We start from the raw sequence: 24,289 nt of genomic DNA, 5'->3' as shown, positions 1-24,289 counted from the left end.
AAAAATGACTACTAGTTTTTTGACTGGAATAATCAGTAGCATCATTTTCTGATACGTGTAAATTAGGTCCAGCTACAAATGGGGCTGGGGGAAGGCAGTTTGCCTACACTGTCCCACTCTTTGAACTGTTTTTCCCTATTCCTTCAACTGGTCAACTCCCCTCCGAATCTTTGGAACTCAGCTCAAAAGTCACTTTCTCAACGAAGTCCTTTTCCCAACAACACTGTTCAAACCAAACTTTTGTATTAAGTGCATGCCCTCTTGGTGTTTGTACTTTTTCCTAGTTACCTGTGCTAGGTTGCAAAAGTGCCCGTTAACACGTTGCGGCAACTGGCAGACCCGCCAGCTGACTGAAAGGGCCCAGCTGAGCAGGTGACAGAGTCCTGAGTTAGCTCAAGGATTGGTGCCTGCCACAAGGCTTTGTGCTGGTCTGTGAAGCAGCCGAAGTTGACCCAGTAGCATACTCCTCATTTGCAATATTATACATCTGTTTGGTAAGTGCCTATTCCTGCAGGAGATTGTGAGTTCTACAGAAGCAAAGACTCTTCTAACTGTCGATCACTACTCCATGCTCAGGGCCGGGCATGGATCTGGAATACACCAGGCATTCAGTAGGGAGCGGGATGAAGGAGTAGACGGGGAGGAAGCAGGCATTTTTTGTAACGTGAGAGATAAGAGCTCTAGAGGAGAGGTCACAAAGGACTCAGGTCATACATGTGTCCAAAACAAACTTTATCAATACATGGCACCGAAAAATACAAGTCTAAAACGGCAAGTTGTCAGGGGAGGCTTCTTGAGAGAGATGAAGGTTGCAAAGGTGTTGCTCGTAAGAGCAGCACAGGTGAGGAGCCCAAGAGGGCCCAAAGGACGCGGTGTTTAAAAGTAAAGAGAAGTCTCCTGTTTGTTATTTACCTCCAAGTACTGTTCTGGCTGAAATACCTGACTCCTGGCGGGGAGCGCCCGCGGGGGGGAGGTGGGGAATAAAATAAACAGCTTTTATTTCAGAACTGAAATTTTGATCTATGTTTCTTTTCAGTTGTATTGTATCATTTTAATAGGTTGAAAGACTTGAAGCCCAAATGTTTAAAACCATGTTTAGAAAATATTTTTTTCTCTAAAGCCTAATTCAAAGGTTCTTATGATCTATGAATTATTCCCAACGTCCAACACAATTTCCCCCACAAAATAGGAACTCAATAAACACTTACCTGTAAGTGAAAAGTGGGAGATGAGGCGGCCAGCGCTGCCCCCCCCCCCCCCCCCCCCCCCCCCGGCAGAGGCTCCCATGTTCGGAGTGAGAATCGCACAAGCTGAGCAAACGTGTGCGGACTAAACGCCGCCAGAGCTGCCAGACCCCCTCCCCGGGCCTCCAGCTGGGCGTTTCCGGGGGGCCGGCCTGGAATCCCCCCTTCGCTCCCGCGCCGGCCCGCGGAGGGGAACCTCGCTCCGGGCTCCCGCCGGCCGCCGCGCCGGCTTCCGGGACGCGCGCCGCGTTGCCATGGAGACGGGGCGGGCCGCGGCGGCGCGCGGGGCGGGCTCTCGGCTCCCGCAGCCGCAGCTCGCGCCCCGCGCAGGCCCCGGCCCCGCGGATCCGGGCGTTGGGCCGCGGGCCTGGGTCCTCGGTCCCGGCGGCGGCGCGGGAGGCAGGATGCTGAGGCGCAGCTTGGAGCACCGGTAACCGGCCGCCCGGGGCCCCGCCCGCCGGGCTCCGTGCGGGAAACCGGTCCTCTCTCTCCTCCGGCCTCGGCCGGCCGCGGGGTCCGGCACGAGGCCTACCTGCCCCCCGATCGCGAGAGCCCCGGGGGCCGCTGGGAAGTCGGGGCAGAGCTGCCCTAGCGGCCCCGCCACCCGCTGCGATGCGGCGCCGGGAGCCCGGGCTCGGCGGGCGCCCGCCGCGGCGGGACCTGGAGGCCGGGTCCGAACGGGGACGGGAGAGACGGGGGGCCCCGGAGGAGGGGGGCCGGCCTCGGGGAGCTGCGGGACGCCCCGGGGCCGGAGCGCGGGGACGGAGCCATCCGGCCCCGTTGAGGACGATGCGCTCTCCCTCGCGCAGGGACGCCCAGACGCGGCAGCTGCAGAGCGCCGTGTCCAACGTGGAGAAGCACTTCGGGGAGCTGTGCCAGATCTTCGCCGCCTACGTGCGCAAGACGGCGCGGCTGCGCGACAAGGCGGACCAGCTGGTGAGCGAGGTGACCGTGTACGCCGCCACCGAGACCCCCAACCTCAAGCAGGGCCTCAAGACCTTCGCCGACGAGTTCGCCAAACTCCAGGACTACCGGCAGGCCGAGGTGCGGAGGATGGGGGGCCCGGGAGGATGGGGGACCGGGGGATGGGGACCGGGGGATGGGGGACCGGGAGGATGGGGGACCGGGGGATGGGGACCGGGGGATGGGGACCGGAGGATGGGGACCGGGGGATGGGGACCGGGGGATGGGGACCGGGGGATGGGGGACCGGAGGATGGGGACCGGGGGATGGGGACCGGGGGATGGGGACCGGGGGATGGGGACCGGAGGATGGGGACCGGGGGATGGGGACCGGGGGATGGGGGACCGGAGGATGGGGACCGGGGGATGGGGGACCGGGGGATGGGGACCGGGGGATGGGGGACCGGGGGATGGGGACCGGGGGATGGGGGACCGGGGGATGGGGACCGGGGGATGGAGGACCCGGGAGGATGGGGGACCGGAGGATGGAGGACCGGAGGATGGGGGACCGGGAGGATGGGGACCGGGGGATGGGGACCGGGGGATGGGGACCGGGGGATGGGGACCGGAGGATGGGGACCGGGGGATGGAGGACCCGGGAGGATGGGGGACCGGAGGATGGAGGACCGGGGGATGGGGGACCGGGAGGATGGGGACCGGGGGATGGGGACCGGGGATGGGGACCGGGGGATGGGGACCGGAGGATGGGGACCGGGGGATGGGGACCGGGGGATGGGGGACCGGGGGATGGGGACCGGAGGATGGGGGACCGGGAGGATGGGGACCGGGGGATGGGGACCGGGAGGATGGGGACCGGGGGATGGGGACCGGGGGATGGGGACCGGGGGATGGGGACCGGAGGATGGGGACCGGGGGATGGGGGACCGGGGGATGGGGACCGGGGGATGGGGACCGGGGGATGGGGACCGGGGGATGGGGACCGGGAGGATGGGGGGCCGGGGGATGGGGACCGGGGGATGGGGACCGGGGGATGGGGGACCGGGGGATGGGGACCGGGGGATGGGGACCGGGGGATGGGGACCGGGGGATGGGGACCGGGGGATGGGGACCGGAGGATGGGGACCGGGGGATGGGGGACCGGGGGATGGGGGACCGGGGGATGGGGGACCGGGGGATGGGGGACCGGGGATGGGGGACCGGGGGATGGGGGACCGGGGGATGGGGGACCGGGGGATGGGGACCGGGGGATGGGGACCGGGGGATGGGGACCGGGGGACGCCCTGGCCGGCGGCGGGGAGGGGAGGAGGGAGACACACACGGCTGGAAGACAGACCCGTTATGTCGGGGACACGGTGTGAGTCTGTTACAGGGAAGCTTCCTGTTAGCGTTACCATTTCCAAACTCAGCTTTAGGGGGTCTGGACATCTTGACCCCCCCCCCCCCTTCGTTTTCCAACTTTTGGCCAAGGAGGGGGTCTTGGGGAAGGAGGATGAGGTGCAGGGCTTGTGTGTGTGGTCAGGTAAGTGTGAGGTGTGTCTGGGGATGGAAGGTGTTGGGAATGGCCAGTAGGTAACGGATCGGAGATCTGGGCTGAGTCTCTGCTCAGGGAAGGTGACCGGTGTGTCACCGAGGGGGAGGGAGGGCACTGACTCAGAGAGAATGCTGGCCAGTGGTGGGACTTTGTGGCGGTGAAACTGTTTTCCTTCCAAAAGCCCATTTTTTTCCCTTGAATACCTCACAAGCACTTTCACTTGTATTTATTTAGGTTTCAAGACAGGTTAACGTGTCAGAAGTTGTCCGTTGCTTCTCTGGCCCTTGTCTCCTTAATTCTTTTGATCTTTTTTTTTTTTTTTTTTCCTAAGCCTAAAACAGAAATTTCAATTATAAAAAAAAAAAAATGAGTGTGATGATTTTTGAGCCTATAATTGCCACTCATACAGAAATGTGAGTAGTTACGTTTGGGTGCACCTTTCTGGGAAACTTGTTTTGCCTTACACTTTTATTTAATCTTTATTCAGATTATTACAGGTGTTCCTCTTCCCCCCATCCCCAGAGCTCCCCTCCACCTGACACCCCACCCCACCCTTACCCCCGCCACTGTCTTCATCCACAGGTGTAAGACGAATAAGCAAGCAACTCACACAGTTACACAGAACGTAACTGGTGGCTTACTATTTCAGAAATAATTTATATGGACAGATAACCCTAAAATCTGTTAACCCGTCGTTTCCATTTCCCTTTCTAGAAAACCTTTATGCTATTTACCAAATAGCAAAGTGAGTTGATTCACATTTGTTCTCCTTTTTATTTCCCTTGCTTACCCAATGGTGGAGGTGCTAATGAACAAAAGGTAGGCGACAAAAAGGAGAACAGAAAGCCCTTGGCTAACCCTTGCACTGAGTGATCAGTATCTGGATTATTCCAAATGGTATAGACCAGTGGTCGGCCAACTGAGGCTCGCGAGCCACATGCGGCTCTTTGGCCCCTTGAGTGTGGCTCTTCCAGAAAACACCACGGCCTGGGTGAGTCTATTTTGAAGAAGTGGCGCTAGAAGTTTAAAAAACGTGGCTCTCAAAAGAAAATTTCAATCGTTGTACTGTTGATATTTGGCTCTGTTGACTAATGAGTTTGCCGACCACTGGTATAGACTAAACTGTCATGCATATTCATGGTTTTGACTTTAGGATTCCTCACATTGAAATGCTCAATGAGAACTTGATTTTCTTTGTTTTCCTAAAATCTTTTCAAATGAAATAGTCAGATACATTTTATTTATAAAAGCTGAAGAAAAATCAATATGAAAGGTACTCATTGATTATCTATCTAAACATGTATTATCAACAAAAGCCCTTTTCCTGCTACAAAAGTAATAGTTGTTCTTAAACAGTTAAATACATGTCAGCTTGTATTACCTATCCTGAAAAAGAAAACTTTAATGTCCAGAAGTTATTTTTCTTATGCTATATACTTGCTTTTTTTAAAAAAAGAAAAATCCACTTCTTTAAAAATCTATTAGTAAAAGAATTGCCCAATATGTGATAAAAACTATAACGTTTCAGAAGTGTTTACTTCTAAATAAAAGAGATCAACCATACACTTGACAGCTCAGGAACACCAGAGACCATTTATCTTATTCCCTAAGTGTTGATAATTTATGAATGGCTTCCCAGAAAAAAATCGCAGCTAATAACAGTGGTCTCTAAGCTTTCTTGATTTTGAGGTTTGTGTTGCTGCTGTATCTTTCAGCTTTGCTTTGCTTTTCGTATTGAAAGATTGGGCTATTACATTTTGGAGAATATATATTTAAAGTACCCAACACTGTGTTAAACACACTGAAACTTGGAGCTGTACTAAAATTTGAGATGTCCTGAACCAGGAGGTTAAAGTCCAATTCCAAGTCAGGGCACATGCTCAGTCCCCAGTGGTGGGTATGGAGGAGGTAGCAGTCAGTGATTCTCATTGATGTTTCTATCTTTCTCTGCCTCTCCCTTCCTCTCTAAAATCACTAAAAACATATATATTTTTTTAAATGTTGGAGATGCCTTAGGACAGGGGTCCTCAAACTTTTTAAAGTGGGGGCCAGATCACGGTCCCTCAGAGAGCTGGAGGGCCGGACTATATGAACTACTAATTCCTACTGTAACACCTCGGCTGCGCTCACTGCCCAAAAAACCTGGCGGGCCGGATCAGACTCCTCTGCGGGCTGCATGTGGCCCGCGGGCCGTAGTTTGAAGACCCCTGCCTTAGAACTTACCCAAAAGCTACTTACTTTAAGGTACTAGAGTCACGCAGAGATGTTATGGCAAGGATGTGCTCCTTGGGAACCTGAGGGATTTCCTTGCCATGTAGTGTACCAGGTGATTTTCTGCCTTCATGGTTACTGTACAGCTTAGCAGCTTCTTAATGTGATTCTGAGTCTTATCGGTTCTGGTGATTACTGAAGATAAGTTGAACTGTGACATTATAATTTGAAAATGTTTTCAATTTGTGTAGTAATTGTTTTTAGATTAAACAGCACAGCTTCTATTTCAGAATTGAAATTTTGATCTATGTTTCTTTTCAGTTATATTTTATAATTTTAATAGGTTGAAAGACTTGAAGCCAAAGTAGTTGAACCCTTGAAAGCTTATGGAACCATTGTAAAATTGAAACGAGTAAGTAAATTCATTATTTTTCTATTATTATTAGGTATCCTAGCAAAAAGTAAAAGATTTCCAATAATTTGTTCTTTTGATAAAAAATACAATGTAGTGTTTAATCATTTTCTATACACTCTGAAGAGCTATTTCCTAGAACTTTGAAAATAAAAAGATGTTTTTAGAGAGCTTACTAAGTATACCGCTGTAGCAACATAAAGCAATATTTTGTTTATTATGGACACTTAATATTTATAGTCATGAAGACTATATGAACAGAAATTATTTTACTAAATACATGAGTTTATTCTTTTGTTTTAGACCAGGTAATAAAATGTAGACTAAAAATGGGTATAGCAAAATTCTATTTTTTAATTGCGGTATAGTTGACATAACATTAGTTTCATGTACCCAACATAATGATTTGATAATTGTATATATTGTGAAGTAATCTCCACAGTAAGTCTAGTGAACATCTGTCACCATAATTACATTTCGGTGTGTGAGTAGGGTTTTAAAATCTACTCTCTTAGCAACTTTCAAATATGCAATATAGTGCTATTAACTATAGACACCATGCTGTACATTACATCCTCAGAGTTGTATTTTTTAAATAAACTTTTATTGAGGTATAATTTACATGAAATAAAATTTTCCCGTTTTAAGTCTTCATTGAATTTTGACAAATGTGTATATATAACCACTATCAAAATTATGTATAAATATATATGCATATATATGTATTCTGTATATGTGTATGTATCTGTGTTTACCTGGTTATAGTTTTGCATTGAAATTATCTGGTCATTTTGAGAGGATATTAAAGAAATACATATGTGTGTGCATTGTCACATACAGAAGTACACACTAATTTTCCAGCAGTAATTCCTGTGGTAATGATGCCTGGATCAAACAAGACCATTCTCCCATTCTTAAACCGGAGTGTGTGTATTTTATTTCTAAAATCACAGATTACTATTAACAAAAAAAATGCCTATTTGCAGGATGACCTCAAAGCAACATTAACAGCAAGGAATCGAGAAGCCAAACAGTTAACTCAGTTAGAAAGAACACGCCAGCGAAACCCATCTGACCGACATGTTATTGTATCCTTTGAATTTTGATCTTTAAAAAAACGTTTTGTAAGGTATGCAGTACAGAAGTAAGTATGTATGGAAATTATGCATTTCTACTTTTAAATGTGCAGAGAATCTGTAATGAAAGTATAATATGCAAATCGGCCGAACAGCCAAACAGCGGAACAACCATCCGGATGATCTTCCGGATGAAGCCGCAGTCGCAGGGGCCAAGGCAGCCACCCGGGCTGCGAAAGCCTGCTCTCGAACGAATTCCGTGCACAGGCCTCTAGTTTGAATATAATGCTCGAAAAGAAATTCGCATTCATGAATTTCCACAATAAAAATTAGAATTTAAAGAGAATACATTACTAATTCAGTCCCCTTACATTGCTTTTCACAATAGCTATTCAAAAAATAAAACACATAAATGTAAATGTTTTTATAAAGAATACCAAGATTCTGAGTTTTCAAATGATAATGACTATTAATTATAAAACTAAAGGTCTATGATTAATTATAATTTAGCAATGCTATCTGCCCTGTTTTTAAAAAAAGAAAGGAAAAATCTTTTTTTGCCAAAATAATTCCCTTTATCTTAAAAAAAAAAACAAAAAAAAAAACACTATATGAAACCAGTTATGACTGCCAGTCAAAACCCTGAGGAGATTCAAAAAGTATAATTAATGTTCACAGCTGGGCACAAAGTGATCTAGATAGGAGTATCTATAAAGTTCTTCTGTTAGAATCATTGTTTCTTAAACTGGATTGTGCCTTGTTCATGACTAAACAAAAGAACAGAAAATTGCCAGCACCTGGGATAGGTGCAGTTGTATAGAAAGTACTAATTTATCCCACTGCCTCTTCTTCCCGTTTCTTATGTCTCCTTCCTACTTCCTTAAGGTTTTTACTGCCCAGCTCAGCCAGAAACCATCTGAGGAGTGGCTCTTTGGGCTCCCTCGAGGTTCCAGAACACCTCCATTCCTGAGGGGAATCCCTTGAGCAGTGATTTGGGCCTACGCCAATTGCCTGGTCCTCCTTCCTGTGGACCAAAGGTACATATGCCCAACCTTGTAATAAACAAAAGTGGGCAGCCACAGGGCTGGGACTCCCCATTGGAGGCCAGGACAGGAACATCTAGACAGTACTTGAGGCTTAAGATCTACAAACCAGAGATAATAGAGGTTGGGTTTTAAGTCAGACAAAGAATGCTAGAAAATTTGTGACTGACAAATAGGAACTAAGGCAGAGGCCAGGGGATGTCACTAGTTTTTAAGAATTAAGTCAGAGATCAAAATTTGGTTTTGTTTGTTTGTAGAAGAGTACATAAAGGCAGAAAAAAACATCACGTCTGAAATCCTGAGTGGTTGGCAGGATTGAGTGAGAGGCATTAGTATTGGCATTCAACCCGAGAAATGAATCTATTCCTAAGACACAGATGTTACTGGCGTAGATGCTGTTCTTCAAACTGCTGTGGAGGAAGTCATCTCTTACCATAGGTCAAACAGGTCTGCAGATTCCCATGGGAGGAAAATGCAACAACTGGATAGCTTATTGCTATAGGTGAATTGCTATGCTCACTGGGAAAGATCTGGGAATCCAATGGATTTTGGCAACCTCAGACAAGAAAACACAGAACAATCTACATATAAATGTATTTGACATATATGTAAATATATTCAACCATAGCATCATAGAATATTAATCAGGATAGGCCCTTAAAATATATCAGACCATTCCAAAGCAGCACATTAAAGTTCAATACCTATACATATAAAAGCCTAAGAGACCTAATGACTGTTTGACTGGTTGCTATGACATGCACTGACCACCAGGGGGGGGCAGATGCTCAAGGCAGTAGCGGCCCCTTCCTGGACCCCCACAGGGCACGCCAAGGGGCCCCACCAGTGCTCATGCACCAGGCCTGTAGGGTAAAATGAAATGGCATAGCTCTGGTACAAGAGGGTGAGGTAAAGAAGAATCCTAGGGCTCTGCCTCCTCACTCCTTAAGACCATGTGGCTTCTGAACAAGCTGCCTGGATCATAATTTGAAAAGCACCAGTCTGACTCACCCTTTCATAAGCTGTTTAGTACTCATGAGAGACACTGGTATTCATAAAGTCATACCGTATTTTAATCAAAACCATTTCCTATTCAAATCGGTATAGGATTTTGAAGAATTTTCAACAAAAAGAAGAAGCAAATCTATATCCTCTTTGTTAAAAATAGCTGTGTAACTTCAGGCAAGAAGTTGGGGTGGAATAAAAGGATTTGAGACTTTAAGAAGCGAAGAGAGTTGCTGGGGTGGTAGGTTAAGATACTGATGTCACACCAGCTTCTGTTTCCCCGTTTGTTCCTCCTTTAGCCAAATCTATCTACCCTTCCAAAATCCAAAATGAAACTCAATGAGTGGGAAGGGGAAAGACGTGAATCAAAAGAAAGTACAAGTAAAGAATTGCCTGAATCACAAATAATACTAAGAAATTAGTCCGCTTGAAATTTTCATTAAGTTTAACATGCATCGAATAAATTTTTTCATTCTGATGAATCTTCTGGGGAGCTCTATTTTACTTTTGAATTTTCTGTGATGAAGTTATATTTTTTAAAATTCTGAGCCCAGTAACAGAGAGAATTGTTTTTTGTTGCTAGTTCTGACTAAAGTTAAAAGTTCGTGTGGTTTTTAAAAACTTTACACCCTAAGGCAAGTGCACACATGAACACAGGTATAAATGAATATATTTTTAAATGCTTAGTATCTTGAAATTGTTTAATTAACCTAATTGTAAGAGTATATAATCAATATGTAGTTATAAATCATGTATAATTGTAAGAATATATAATTCTTTTAAGAGTACTAGTATATGATTTTAATTTATTGGGGGGGGAAACTGTTCTCTTTGAAATGTATTTTTTCCTTTATGACAAATTTCAGTCACAGGTGGGTAGTAAAGTGGTGTGTCGAGATGGATCCTTAGAGTAAACCATTTTACTTATTTCAATTTATATATTTTCTTGAAAAAGAAAGCAAGGGCCAACCGAAGGACTTGGATACATGCATATAAGTACAACCAATGGACACAAAACTCTGGGGAGGGTGGGTATGTATGGGGGGGGGGCCAATGGTAAAATATGTACACAGATAATAATTTAATAAAATAAAATAAAATTTTTAAAAAAGCAAGGGCTAAATGTCAATATTATGTGGCAGATGCAGATTTTCCTCATGGATTATACAGATACCATGTATAGTTATTAAATGATTATATGCGACACTTTTGAACAAATATAATATTAGCATAGGAAATTAAACTTTATTAAAAAGAATCAGAAAATTGGTCTTTTAAAATATCTATGTTACTGTTTTAACAAAAAGCTCTTAAATATTTTGGGGTAACTTTGTCCTTGAAAGAGCTGCTTTTTTAAAAGAAACACGTAAGATTGGAGATGTTCTCCACTTTACAGAACTGCAGCCACAAGCTAATATATTGCTACTGAGCTCTTGAAATGTGACTAGAGTAACTGAGAAACCAGATTTTAAATTTTCATTTAATTTTAATCAATTTTAAGTTAAAGAACCGCATATGGCTAGTGCCACCATTGATTGTACAACACAGATCTAGACAGTATAAGTACTTATTATGAGTATATGAAGGAAAGCATTAGACTTGTCATCTAACATTAGTTATTGGTATATATATTTCATGTAATAAGCATTAACTAATAGTAACAGTGTAATATTGTTCAATGTAATATATATTTTACTCCACCTGATTAGAATATTATAGAATTAGAAATATTTAATGTATTTGGAAAAATAGAAATTTGAAAATACTCAAATCACAAGCCCTTTGTTTTGGGGGGAGACAGGGATAAAGGGGAGAGAAATGATGAGGAAAAATAATATTATGGGTGGCACAGACCGTGAAATATGTGAAAGAAGTAGAAAAAAACAGATAATTGTTTTATAATAAATCATCCAAAGGTGATATAGGAGGGAAAATGATTTAGTAGAAGGAAAGGGAGTTTTGTTTTCTTTTAAGATCATGAATCATGTAACTTCACAGATTTAACTTTATTTATTCTGCATGTTCTTTTTATATAGATCATTTTATTTTATGTAGCAAAAAATATCAGACATTTATACTGTTATGCCAAAAAACTAATATTGCAATGGTAGTATTTACAAATTGTCTCAAATTAATAGGTTGACTTGATTTTTTCCCCCCCCCCATATCTCTTGTTGGGCAATACTCTTGTAGGCAGAAACCGAGTTACAGAGAGCTACAATGGATGCTACTCGAACAACTCGTCAGCTGGAGGAAACCATTGACAATTTTGAAAAGCAGAAAATAAAGGATATAAAGGTAATAAAATAACTATTAAGTTTCAAAACATGTTTTCTAACCTTTATGTTTTATTTAAATTTATGAAAAATTTAAATTACTGAATTTTTTTATTTTTCAATTACAGTTGCCATTCAGTGGTTTTTATATTAGTTTTGGGTGTACAGCATAGTGGTGAGACATATAACTACAAAGTGACCCCCCCCCCCCCATAAGTTTTACACCCGTCAGATACCATGTGTAGTTATTACAGTATCGACTACATTCCCTAAGCTGTACTTTAAATCCCCATGACTGTTTTGTAACTGCCAGTTTGTACTTCTTAAAACCTCTGCCTTTTTTATCTAGTCCTCACCTTGTGGGATTCCAAACTGGTGCAGCCACTATGGAAAACTCTCCAGTGGTTCCTCAAAAAGTGAAAAATAAAACTACCTTATGACCTAGCAATTCTACTCCTGGGTATTTATCTGAAGAGATCCAAAACACTTATTCAAAAAGGGTTGCATCAAATCTGTAGATCATTTGGGGGCATACTACCATTTTAATCCATTAACATGAGATGTTTTCCAAATGTATGAATCTTCCTTAATTTAACAATGTTTGTCGTTTTCCCTGCCTATGGATTATCTCATCTCTGTTTAGATCAACATGTACATCTTCATTCTCTTTGCTCATAATCTTCCTTGTTATAAGTTGTCAATATGTTCAGAGGTCACCTACCCAGTTTATTTGTAAAGGAAATACTGTTTCCAGCAAGAACAACGTAGTACAATGAGCAAGAGCTATAACTTCTGAAGACTCACATTCAAGCCTTACCATTCCAGTTGAGCAACACTAGGCAAGTCATATATTTGTAAGCTAGAAAGCTTTATGCAAATGTATGATGCTATTATCAGTAGTAGAAATATCATTATTACCACATAATTCGTTTGTTGTTAGAGAATGTAAGTAACATAATAAAAAATATAGTGGAATATAATTCCTGTCGAAAAAAACATTCTATTGTTTACACATCAGTTGTAGTAGCTAAAATACCAGCTTCAGAACTGAGCTGCTTTACCTAATACTTATAGGCATGAGGCAACAGAACATAATGGCATACATTTAACTCAATATTTTTTATTACAAGTGCCAATTACAAGGCAAAAGTAGAACTGACTAAAAAAAATAAGAGGTAAGTAAATGGTAAGAGGTAGGAAATATTTTGCATAATTTGAAGGTTTTGCTGCAAAAGGTCTTACAACTATTTTTACTTGCCCTGTAGTTAAAAAAAAAAAAGATACCTCTGTATTCCATAAAATGGCAAGACTATATAGTAAGGAATAACTTCAGTACATTCACAATGCAATTTTTATGATTGTTTAAATTCAAATCTTTTATGTTTTTTTAGACTATATTTTCAGAATTTATCACTATTGAAATGCTGTTTCATGGCAAAGCTTTGGAGGTCTACACTGCTGCCTACCAAAATATACAAAAGATTGATGAAGAAGAAGATTTAGAGGTAAGATTTTGTCTATCTAAGCTTAGTACTTCTATTAGTATGGAAATTTTTAAAAGAGAGTATTAGTTTATTTGGGTAAAAATATCTTGAATTAGAATTCTACAGTGGTTAATTTGTTAATTTTGTTATTGTACTGAATACATAGCAGTTCCAAATAGCTGAACTTATATGATTTTACTCTGTATTTTTAACTTTTCAAATTAACCACAGTAAAGTTCTAAGAGATAACTTAATATCAGTAAAATATAATCTAAATAAAGCCATTTCATGAAATAGTGCATCATTTTAATATAATGGTAATATGTCATTTAAGTGTGCTATAGCATTCACTGATTTGAACTAATATCTGAGTGTTTACATCATGCACAGTACCCAAAGCTTTATGTGCGTTTTATTATTTACTCCTTAATCCTGTGAGGTAGGTGCTGTTATTATTCTCATGTTAGAGCTACAGAAACAGGTTTAGGTTTAGAGACTTTAACTAACTAATCCATGACACTTACCGGTAGCTAATAAATAGCAGAATCAGGATTCTAACCAGTTTTCAAGGACTTCATCAGTAAGCCATGAAATAAACACAGCTGTGTATATATGTCTGTGTGTGTATGTGTGTATTATACTAGTATATATGGCTTGCTTTGTATCAGTAGTTAAAGGCAAATAAATCTGATTGGCCAACTAACATTAGAGCAATTTAATATCAAAACCTGGCTACAATAAGCATATCAGAAGAATTTATGTATTCCTACCCTCTTACCTTCCCAAGAGGGGTGGGAGGAGGAGGCACAAAAGTGTTTTTGCTAAAATATTTGAGACACACTTTGTACGTGTTATCTCTACAGTAGAAGTGAAAAAGGCCATGCATTCTCAAGATAGAACTAGAATTCTGTAGTAAGTGGTGGAATTTGGGAGCGTCTGCCATTTGACAATTTTGAAGATTCCCGCGCCTTCTTTTTTACTAACTGAACTTTTACAGGCTCTTTACTACTCCACTGGTTCCAGGAAATTTAATCGAGTAAAACCAGGTTATATGAAAAAAGGTACATGGAATTTAGTTCATGTAGTTTTCCAATGCCAAAATCTGTTTTATTACTTATACGTATCATATTTATATTTACTGTTTGTCAACAGATGGCTTCCTAAGTGTCCATTTCTCCCAATACTAAAGCTGTATCTTCATTTTCACTTTTCAGTCCTATGTTCTTAAAACTAGGTTACTAAGCTTTTATCTGTCATTTGTGGAGTAAAATAGCAAGCGTTTACTTTGGCCCAGCTACTGATGTATGCACTTTATTTTAATCCTTCCATCAACTTTGATGAAAGTACTTATTGTCCTTTCTATGGATGAGAAAACTGAGGCACAGTGAGGTTAAGAAACTTCCAGAGGTTCCCATAGCTAGGATCCAAATCCAGTCCCCTTATAATAGACACTTTTTATCCTCTCTGCATTATACAGCCAGAAGCGTGGTTCTTCATGAGTGACACGAACCATTTCCTGCAGAAACAATGATCCCCCCACTTTTCCTGCAAGACTGGAGCCCCCTTTACAAACATTTTCATTCTCCTTTTTTCTAATACCCTTAACATGCCATCTAACTGACACTAAAGTTCCTTCAAGTCCTTTGGACTCCAGGATTTTCCTCATTCCAGAGGTCCTAAGATATTTTTGTCACACCACTTGCTTTACAGCTTCTCTTACCACTGTTTTTAATCAGCTAGATAGGGAGCTTGTGGGAGGAGCAAATCATAAAAAATTAAAGCTCTCAGGGCTGTGTGGTCAATGCAACTGCTTACTGAGCACGTTATAAGCCAGCACCATTCTAAGTGCTGAGGATTTAGCCTTGTAAGTTGGAAATGGCCCAACTTGTCAAAGCAGAAACTTAAAAATCTACCATAGAGTTAAGACAATTTTAAAAAATATACTTTGTAACTGAATTTTGTAATGCAGTCAGTCTCATAGAGAAAATATACAGTGTGCTGAAGCTTGAGGATTAGAATGCCTGGCAACAACTTTAAGGCACAAGGTATAGATATACAAAGGTTCTGAGGCATGATGAATTATAGGTATAAACTATTATGCCATTACAGAAATTGTGGAGAAGAGAGGACAATAGTCTGGGAGAGTTATAGAGCCAAAGTAAAATTATATCAAACAGATACTAAGAGGAGGAAGTATCCTTTAAATGAAAGTTTCTTGGAAACAAGAAGAGAAAATATGCAAAGAGGGACAGAGAAATTACTAGATATTCTTAAGTAGTCCATGCTTCACCACGACTTATTCTGGCAGCACCTCATTTTCCAGTTATATCAAACCATCTTACCTTGTTCGTACTTCACATAAAAAGGACCGTCAGGCCCATTTTCACATAAAAAGTACTGTCAGGCCCATTCAGATCTTGGGATTCACTCCTAAAGGAGTTCTTGGACCATATTGAAAAGTGCATTATTGCCAAGAAATCTGTTGTTTTGCAGTAAGAGATTAATATTTAACTGGTTTAAAACGTTATCCCAGGAGTGTATATTGTCTTCCACTTCCTACATTTTACTTCATTTTGCTAGAAAAGTTTAAAAAAATAATGTTCTAACGAAACATATATCCCTTCCAAATATTAGTTGGTAAGTCATCCAGTTTTTATGTAACACCAGGATACCAATGTTCCATGTCTGGCGCCAAAATACAATTGGGTCCTTGGTAACCTGCTAAATAACCGAATTAGCATGCCTGAATTTCCCTAAGACACAAGTCATGCCTCTTAAGTTTCATTCCGATTCCTTTTGTGTTCTGTACCTCTCTAAAGGTTAAAGGAATGCATCGGTGGCCTCTAGTTTGGTTCTCCTTTTCCCAAAATACTTCAAAATTAAGTTCATGTTAACTGAATTAATCATTAATTCACTAGGTTGTTGCTGTCCTCAGCTAGGGAAATTTGCAGATAAAACGGGGCTCCTTGCATGGGTGGGAACTCCTTTTCCTGCCAAGGGCCATTTGGATATTGATAACGTCATTCACAGGCCATTTAAAATCACCATCCTAAAAACTAGCCTGCTATATTTGGTCAGGTATTTCATTAACTCACCCCTGGTTCCTTGGCAGGGCCAGACCAAATGATCTTGTGGCCTTATGTCCCCGTAGGCCAGACGGTCCCCACCCCTGCTTTAGAGGAACTTAGAACTAGTTGTGGAGACATAAGTAATTACAAAACAGTGTGATGAAAGCTATACTGAGTATATGAACAGTGTGAGCTACTGACTAGAGAATAGGGGAAAGCAGAAGATGGAATCCGACCTGGCTTTGGAAAGATGAGTAAGTTTACTGGAATTTCCAGTGAGAAACCAGCATTCATTGCAAAGTGAGGTTACAGCATGTTCTGCATGTAGGTATATAGCTAGAGAGAAGAGTGATGGGTAGGTTTGGGTGACTCTGGGTAGTCAGGAGCCACAAAATTTTTTGGTATAGGAATATTTTGGTCTGTAGTAAGACAATTCTAAGTAAACCATAAAGAAAAATATAGTCAACAATTAAATAGCTCAGGTGAGAAATCGAGATGCCCAACTTCTAGCTCAGTCTACTAAATTAGTGGTAATGTCTTTCATTATAAAGATAAATCTAGAGTAGGGGTGTCGAACTCAATCAGAGAAGGGGCCAAAATCTAAAATCCAGCCTAAATTGCGGGCCGAATGGTTTACTGAACAGTCATAAACTGACAATGTCATAAATTGACAGCGGAGTGCAGTGATGACAGCGCGGTGCGGGCCACATTGCAAGGCCTGGCGGGCTGGATTTGGCCCGCGGGCCTTGTGTTTGACACATGTGATCTAGAGAGATACTGTCCAGTATATTAGGCATGTGTGGCTATTTAAGATTAAATTTAAATTAAAGGCTCAGAAGCCACATGCAGCCTTTTTGGACATCCTAAAACAGTGTTTCCATCATTGCAGAAAGTTCTAGTTGACTGCTGGTCTCTCTAAGACATTGGGAGTAAGATACAACTGTCAGGAGAGAGTCCAGAGAATGGTTGAAGGGTGGCCATTAAACACTGCAAATAAGATCTTTCAGAGAAAGGTGCCAAAAAAGGAAAAGTGACCCTGACCAGTTTGGCTCAGTGGATAGAGCATCAGCCTTCAGACTGAAGGGTCCTGGGTTCCATTACAGTCCAGGGCACATGCCCGGATTGGAGGCTCCGTCCACAGTTGGGGGCATGCAGGAGGCAGCCAAGCAATGATTCTTTCTCATCATTGATGTTTCTCTCTCCCTCTCTGAAGTCAAAAAATATATATTTCAAAAAAGAGGAAAAGTGGCCTAAGGGAAACCCTTTAAAAATAAAAATATTTACCATGTGAGGATATGTGAAGGAAGAGTGTAGCAATGGTAGGCATGGAAGTTTCAGTACAAGGCCAGTGAAAAGGACAAAAAGATAACTAGTGATTTGTTTGACAAAAACAGTTTCAGTGGTAGGTGATCGCTTAATTGTAGTTTATTGACAGAAGAATGGAGAAGTAGATTATTTGAGAAGTTTTTTAAAGGAGTAAAGTTGTATCTTAAAGTGACTAAAAACAGGAGAGGGCAAAAAGATTGATCTTGAACTTGTGTGATGGGGAGGGAATCTGTGGAGAAATAAAGCCTTTTTGTAGGCTTGGTTTGAAATTTTGGACAAAGGAAAAACACACCTTTGAAAGAATCAGAATATTTACTTTTTTTTAAAAATGGGGTGAAGGAAAAAGGGAGGGAAGTTGAAGAAATTACATCTGGTAATCTTACCCATCAAGATTAGAGAAATGGGGAAGAGAAAAGATATAGATAAGGAGGCTTTAGAAAGTGGTAAGATTTGGAAGCACAGCTTTAAGGAAAAGGGACGGAAAGTAATGGCAATCCCATCCTAATGAGACTGGAATCCATAAATTATAGTAGCTCCAGTTTACCCCGACTGCACTACAGAGAAGTTAAACAGAAAGAGTTGAGGACCAGCAGAGCAGAGAAGCAAAGGAGGGACTTGCAGCCTTCCTACTGGGTTGCGTATTCTTTGAGGGTAGGAACTTGCACGTTTTCCCAGGAAAAGCTCAAGTGACTGTTTCAGGGCTAATATGGTCCAAATAGATTTTTTTTAGCCTTCATCTTTACAACTTAAAATGTTTTTGGTATTGTTGTTTTGTTTTAAATGTGCAATAAATAATAGAAATTTTGTATCAGGGAATTGGGGTGGGTGCTTTTAAAAAACATTAAGAAGAATTTTGCCGGGACCGGTTTGGCTCAATGGATAGAACGTCGGCTTGGGGACTGAAGGGCCCCGGGTTCGATTCCGGTCAAAGGCATGTACCTTGGTTGCAGGCATATCCCCAGTAGGGGGTGTGCAAGAGGCAGCTGATCGATGACTCTCTCTCATCGATGTTTCAAACTCTCTATCTCTCTCCCTTCCTGTCTGTATAAAATCAATAAAATATATTTTTAAAAAACATTAAGAAGAATTTAAATGGCTTTCAAGATTTCCATTGTTTAATAATCTCCTTTCATTGCAACAGGTTTTCCGAAATTCTCTGTATCCACCAGATTATTCATCTCGTTTAGATATTGTAAGAGCAAATTCAAAGTCACCACTTCAGAGATCACTGTCAACTAAGTGTGCACCTGGAACAGGACAGGTGAGCTAGAAACCATAATTTAAAAGAATTTGAGCTGCTGCCGTTCAGTACTAATACTTCCCTTAAGTCATCTGACCTCCTGTAACTACCCATTCTTTGTCTCTTAGGTCAAATGATGTCAGATTGCACTAAGTGCAACTCTGTTACTTCTTATTTTACTGTGTATATTATAATATTCTCTAAAGCAGAACACTTCAGAGCAAAGATGGAAAGCACAGGAGAATGCTAATCTAAATTTGTTCTCTCGTATAGTAAGAAGAGCAAATTCTCAAGTGAAACTGCAAGGGTTCAAGCCCCACTATCGTGATTAGTAATTACACCTAAAAAGGGCTTTTCCTGAGCATTATCATAGATCCAGAAGCACAGATCTTCAGAGCGCCAATTTTCCATTTCTTCCATATCTAGGAAGTCTAAATTACCTGGTATATCCTAGTAGGGCAGGAAGAGGTCAACCACCTTTTTCTCTAACGGACCAAGGAGAAAAATAGATTTTATGGACTATATGTGGTCTATGTCCCTCTGTCCCAACTAAGAGCAACCATAAACAGTACATTTTAAAAATCAAAATGGTCCTGGCCCGTTTGGCTCAGTGGGAAGAGCACCAGGCCTGCAGACTGAAGGGTTCCAGGTTCAGTTCCAGTGAAGGGCACATCGTTGATGTTTCTCTCTCCCATTATCTCTGAAATCAATATTTTTTGATAATTTAAAATACAAAAAATGGCTGTGCCGTAATAAAACTTTATTTTTTAAAAGAACAGGCAAACTGGGCCATAGTTTGCCAACTCCCAATTGAGAGAGTTGCGTTTTCATATCTTGCTTTCAGAATTTAAAATTGAGCAAAATACTTTCAAAAGACTTTTCGGGAAATTCGACCCAATACTTTGTTTTCATCTGACAGTCCTCTAAGCATTTGCTTACTACTTTATACTCACGCATCTCTCCCCTTAAACAACTTACATTTTTGTGATTCCAGCAGGAAGTACTGTAAACATAAACTGCATAAATTTAGTATTACAGTACATATGGTTTTTGTTAGACTTACAGTAATGATGTTACCCAAGTTAGCTAACATCGGTGTAGCACTTGACAGATTTGGGGCCAGACAACTGGGTGCTGGAGGGGGTAGTATTGGTGTGAGCCGTGTCAAGGTATTAAGGAGCATCACTAGTCATTACTAACCAGAGACCAGTGACACACACACAGTTCTGACGATGGACAGTGTCACCAGACATTGCCAAATGTCCCCTAGGAGGTATAATCACTCTCAGAAAGGTTTGAAACAAGATGACCCAAGTGATAATAGTAAGGACTTAACCCTAAGTGCTGAATTAAGTTTATCAACTCATTCCATTTAAATCACACTATTTTTAAAGTTTAATGTTTCAGTTGCCTTGTTGAAATATCCTTGTTTTTGCTATCCCTTTAATCACTCTCATTCAGATACCTGTTTTGAGACCCAAGAATTATTTAACCTGAACTTCTTCTGACATTCATAATATACGGAGACTACTTTTTTCTGAAAGTATTTTGTTACTGAAGTACTGATATCCAACCGGAATGATTAATTTCACATTTTTATTCAAAAAATAACAAGTGAAAAATCTTTTGACTGTTTTTTACCTTAAAATACAGTAATTCATAGGGAATTTTCATTACTAAAGATTATTACTTATGGACATTTTTCTGTAATATTTGTCCTATGTGCCATTCTCTTTGAGGGCATTTTAAGATACCAAGCATGTAAAAATATTTTTAAGTGAGAATTCTTTAAAATGTGCTTTTTAACAGGTACCCAATTGTCAACTAAGAAAGGATCAACAAGCAGACAATGATGAGGAAGAGGATGAAGACTTAGATGTAACAGAAGAAGAAAATTAATTTTCTTAAACTAAACATTTCCATTTTTATCTTAAATGCCTTGGAATCCAGAATTACTAAATTGTAAAACTTTATACTGGCTTGATACATCAAACTTCAAAATGAAATCCTCCTAGAAATGTAAAATAAAGGAAATTTATGTTGACAAAAAATGGAGGCTTTAAAAAACATTACACTCCAGTCTTTCGACATCCTGTCTAGCAGTATGTGGCCATTCTGTATAGGTTCCCTTTTTTTTTTTTTTTTTCCAAAGACTGGATTTTAAAAGTATTTCATATTAATGCACTATATACCTAGTTGAGATTGCAATAGTAAATAGGTGACAGAAAAAGTATTTAACAATTCCACTGTCTTCTTTTAGATTAAGATACCATGTTTTCATTATCAAAAAAGGGTCCTTACTCATTCTGATTAAATATAAATTCTATTTTGATAGCCTTAATCAAAAAGGCATATTTTTTTTCCACTTTCACCAAAACTTAAAATTTCTTCTAATACATATATTTACTTTTCAACAAGAGTCTAATCACTCTTGATTAAAAGTAATGGAAGTCTAGGATATCAGTGTTTTACAACTATACACACAGTATATAATTTCAGCTTTAAAAAGAGTGCCATCTTCAGCCTGATTCTGGTATTAAAGCAAAACTATCATACTAAAGTTGCCATGGAACTACAACTTCTAGGAACCTGTAATTTGGTGAAATGTTGCCTATGAAAGCATCATGGAAAACCATAAATCATTAAATTCTATGAAAAATGCTACCAAATTGCCACCTAATAAAATTGTTTTAAAATTTTCACACTTATTCCTGAAAATTTAAAACAATTTAATCAGCCTTTTCAGTATGCTGTTGCTTTTTGTTTCTTTGGATAGGAAATTGTACTTTATTTCATGGGTCCCAATCAGGCATATAAAAACTATGAAATTTATAAAATCATTTGGGAAAAGTACAGAAAAATAAAGACTTTCTAGAAAGCTTTTTTGACTGTTATTCATGGTTGTGTTCTTAGCAAAGCACTGCTTCCTGAGGAAAATCCTATTGGTAAAGTTACTTCAGAACTTTAAAATATTCAACACATTATAAAATCCTAAATTGATATTCTTAAGAAATTGCAGAAATTATTGCATTCTTAGGTCCTAGTATTTAATTTTGGTGAACTTGAGGAAAAAACGAGTTATAGTATTTATTTTGCTGCTTACAATAAATAGCAAGTCACTTTCTCTTGAGCATCGGTTGCCCTTTCTGTCAAAAGTGTCGATATATAAAACAATTAGCAAATGATTCTGATATATAATGTATGCTTTGCTTACCTCTAAGAAGTATTCTAAGGGCAAAAGGTATACCATAGATGATAATACCTTTCGCCAATGTAAAATTAAGTTTCTTTTAGACCAGATAGAGATTGGCATACTTTTTCTTTTAAAGGATAGATGGTAAGTATTTTTTTATATTATTGGGCCTAGAGACAAAAGTCAACTATTTTAAAATGTAACCACCTTTAAAAATGTGAAAACCTTTTAGCTTTCTTATTAAAAAAAAAAACAAAAAACAGCCGGCACCGGTTTGGCTCAGTGGATAGAGCGTCGACCTGCGGACTGAAGGGTCCCGGGTTCGATTCCGGTCAAGGGCACGTACCTTGGTTGCGGGTACATCCCCAGTGGTGGGTGTGCGGGAGGCAGCTGGTCAATGATTCTCTCTCGTCGACGTTTCTAACTCTCTATCCCTCTCTCTTCCTCTCTGAAAAATCAATAAAATATATTTTAAAAAAACCTCAATCAGTTAACATAACCTACTTCTTATCTCCAAAATAGGTTTTAGGTTCTTGGGTTATTGGGATTAAATGATATAGTTAACTCATATATACTTACAGATCATACATATATGTTATCTAATGCAGCACAATAAATGATAGCTAACATTTAGTACAAATATGGAGATGACAGTCACTCCTTAACAGAAGATACAAGGACTAAGAACCACTGCTCTTGACCATGTGCTCAGTAATTGATTAAAGTACACTCCGAAAAAGATTCTTACCTGACTGACTTTTCACATTAAGAGAATGTAAACAAACTGGCTATGAGATCATCACTAAAGCTGGGTGATAGGGATATAAGGATTTAGCATATTATTCTCTTTCACGTGTTTGAACTTTGGTGGTTTGCTGGTAATCTGGCTCTCTAGATAGCACCCTGATTTTTCTCATTTGCCTATTTCCACGGTGTAATACTTCATGGCTAATTTCAGTCATTAACATATCTCTAGAGGAAGAACTGGGAAAAGATGGGGGGAAATGGCTCCTAACCAGAAGCCAGCTTTGCATAATAAACTTTTTTTTTTTTAAAGTTTTAAAATATATTAAACTGGGGGGGAGGAGGGGAGCAATGTTAAAATATGTACACAGATAATTCAATAAAAAATATATCAAGCCGGGACCGGTGTGGCTCAGTGGATAGAGCGTCGGCTTGGGGACTGAAGGGACCCGGGTTCGATTCCGGTCAAGGGCATGTACCTTGGTTGCGGGCATAACCCCAGTAGGGGGTGTGCAGGAGGCAGCTGATCGATGACTCTCTCATCGATGCTTCTAACTCTCTATCTCCCTCCCTCTATGTACAAAATCAATAAAATATATTTTTAAAAAATATATGTATATATTAAACTGATAAGTCACTCACACCACTTCGTTAATTTTACATTTATAATTGAAATACAAAGCTTACGTTTGCATCTCGCCAGATGGCTGTTGTTTGGAGCATCCTCTACACCGAAATGGTTATGGGTTCAATCCTGGGTAGGGATGCAAATGATCTCTCACATTGATGTTTCTCCCCCCCTCTCCCCCCCCCCCCCAAAAAAACATAACCTCCAGTAAGAATTTTTTTTTTAAAGCTATGTTTACTATTGTTGGCCTCATCTACCACCATCACACCACCCCAGCGTACTTTCAGCAGTTCCACATTGTGATATTTCACTTTTTAAGCTTCATTTTAGCTTTTGATGTGTATTTGAGAAGTGTTTTTGTCTTCCATACATTCCTTAAGAATGCTGATTAAATGAACCATCTACATAATCTTTTAGCACTTAAAAATATCTATTTTGTTCATTATGCTTGGTTTGGATATTAGTTTATCATTTTCCTAGTTACTTAAAAGCTTACTAGCTTAATGAGTCATATTGATGTGCTTTTACTTTAAAAAAAAAAAAAATTACCAGTTTATTCATTCTACCAGCAAGCAGGATATTCAAAAAAAAAAAACCTAAGTTGGCTTCCTTTGACTTTACACATCACTAAAGATTAATCCAAAATACATATAGTACTAATTGACTAAATATATCCTACTTCTGCAATACCCTATTACTAAATGATAACTACAGTATATAAACTGAAATTTTATACTTATTTGCTCAATGTGGATAATCTCTGGATCACAGAATTGAAAAAAATTAACTTTATATAACTATAATAGCCCACAATCAAATTTAGTTTAGTAAAATGAACAATTTTAAATAAGCCAACATATAATGTTAGTATATAAGAGAAACCCT

The 24,289-nt window shown here is 40.4% G+C and overlaps 1 protein-coding gene and 1 long non-coding RNA gene across 6 annotated transcripts in view; one reads left to right on the top strand and one right to left on the bottom strand.

The window, feature by feature from the left end:
- LOC311612052 overlaps positions 1–1,410 on the bottom strand; it is a 16,126-nt gene extending 14,716 nt beyond the window's left edge. For all 4 annotated transcript variants that reach the window (XR_014793206.1, XR_014793207.1, XR_014793208.1 and 1 more), the window contains exon 1: positions 1,209–1,410. This is a non-coding gene — a long non-coding RNA (uncharacterized lncRNA). The remainder of the gene's footprint in view (positions 1–1,208) is intronic.
- A 73-nt stretch (positions 1,411–1,483) lies between these two features.
- On the top strand, positions 1,484–23,076 carry CIBAR1 (CBY1 interacting BAR domain containing 1). Of its 2 annotated transcripts, none has more exons than XM_084864745.1 (8): positions 1,484–1,674; positions 2,054–2,288; positions 6,253–6,321; positions 7,308–7,409; positions 11,639–11,743; positions 13,113–13,226; positions 18,741–18,860; positions 20,649–23,076. In XM_084864745.1, exons 1-8 carry the CDS (start codon positions 1,499–1,501, stop codon positions 20,736–20,738), a joined length of 1,011 nt encoding a protein of 336 aa, XP_084720871.1. In that variant the 5' UTR covers positions 1,484–1,498; the 3' UTR covers positions 20,739–23,076. The 2 variants fall into 2 exon arrangements, with proteins under 2 accessions (XP_084720871.1, XP_084720872.1); XM_084864746.1 differs by lacking the exon at positions 1,484–1,674 and adding an exon at positions 1,747–1,915.
- The last annotated feature ends 1,213 nt before the right edge of the window (positions 23,077–24,289 follow it).

The sequence above is a fragment of the Pipistrellus hanaki genome (genome assembly GCF_964339955.1).
Source record: "Pipistrellus hanaki genome assembly, chromosome: 17".
NCBI classification, from domain to species: Eukaryota; Metazoa; Chordata; class Mammalia; order Chiroptera; family Vespertilionidae; genus Pipistrellus; species Pipistrellus hanaki.
Note: the sequence above shows the minus strand (reverse complement) of the source record. Positions and strands in the feature narration are given on the sequence as shown.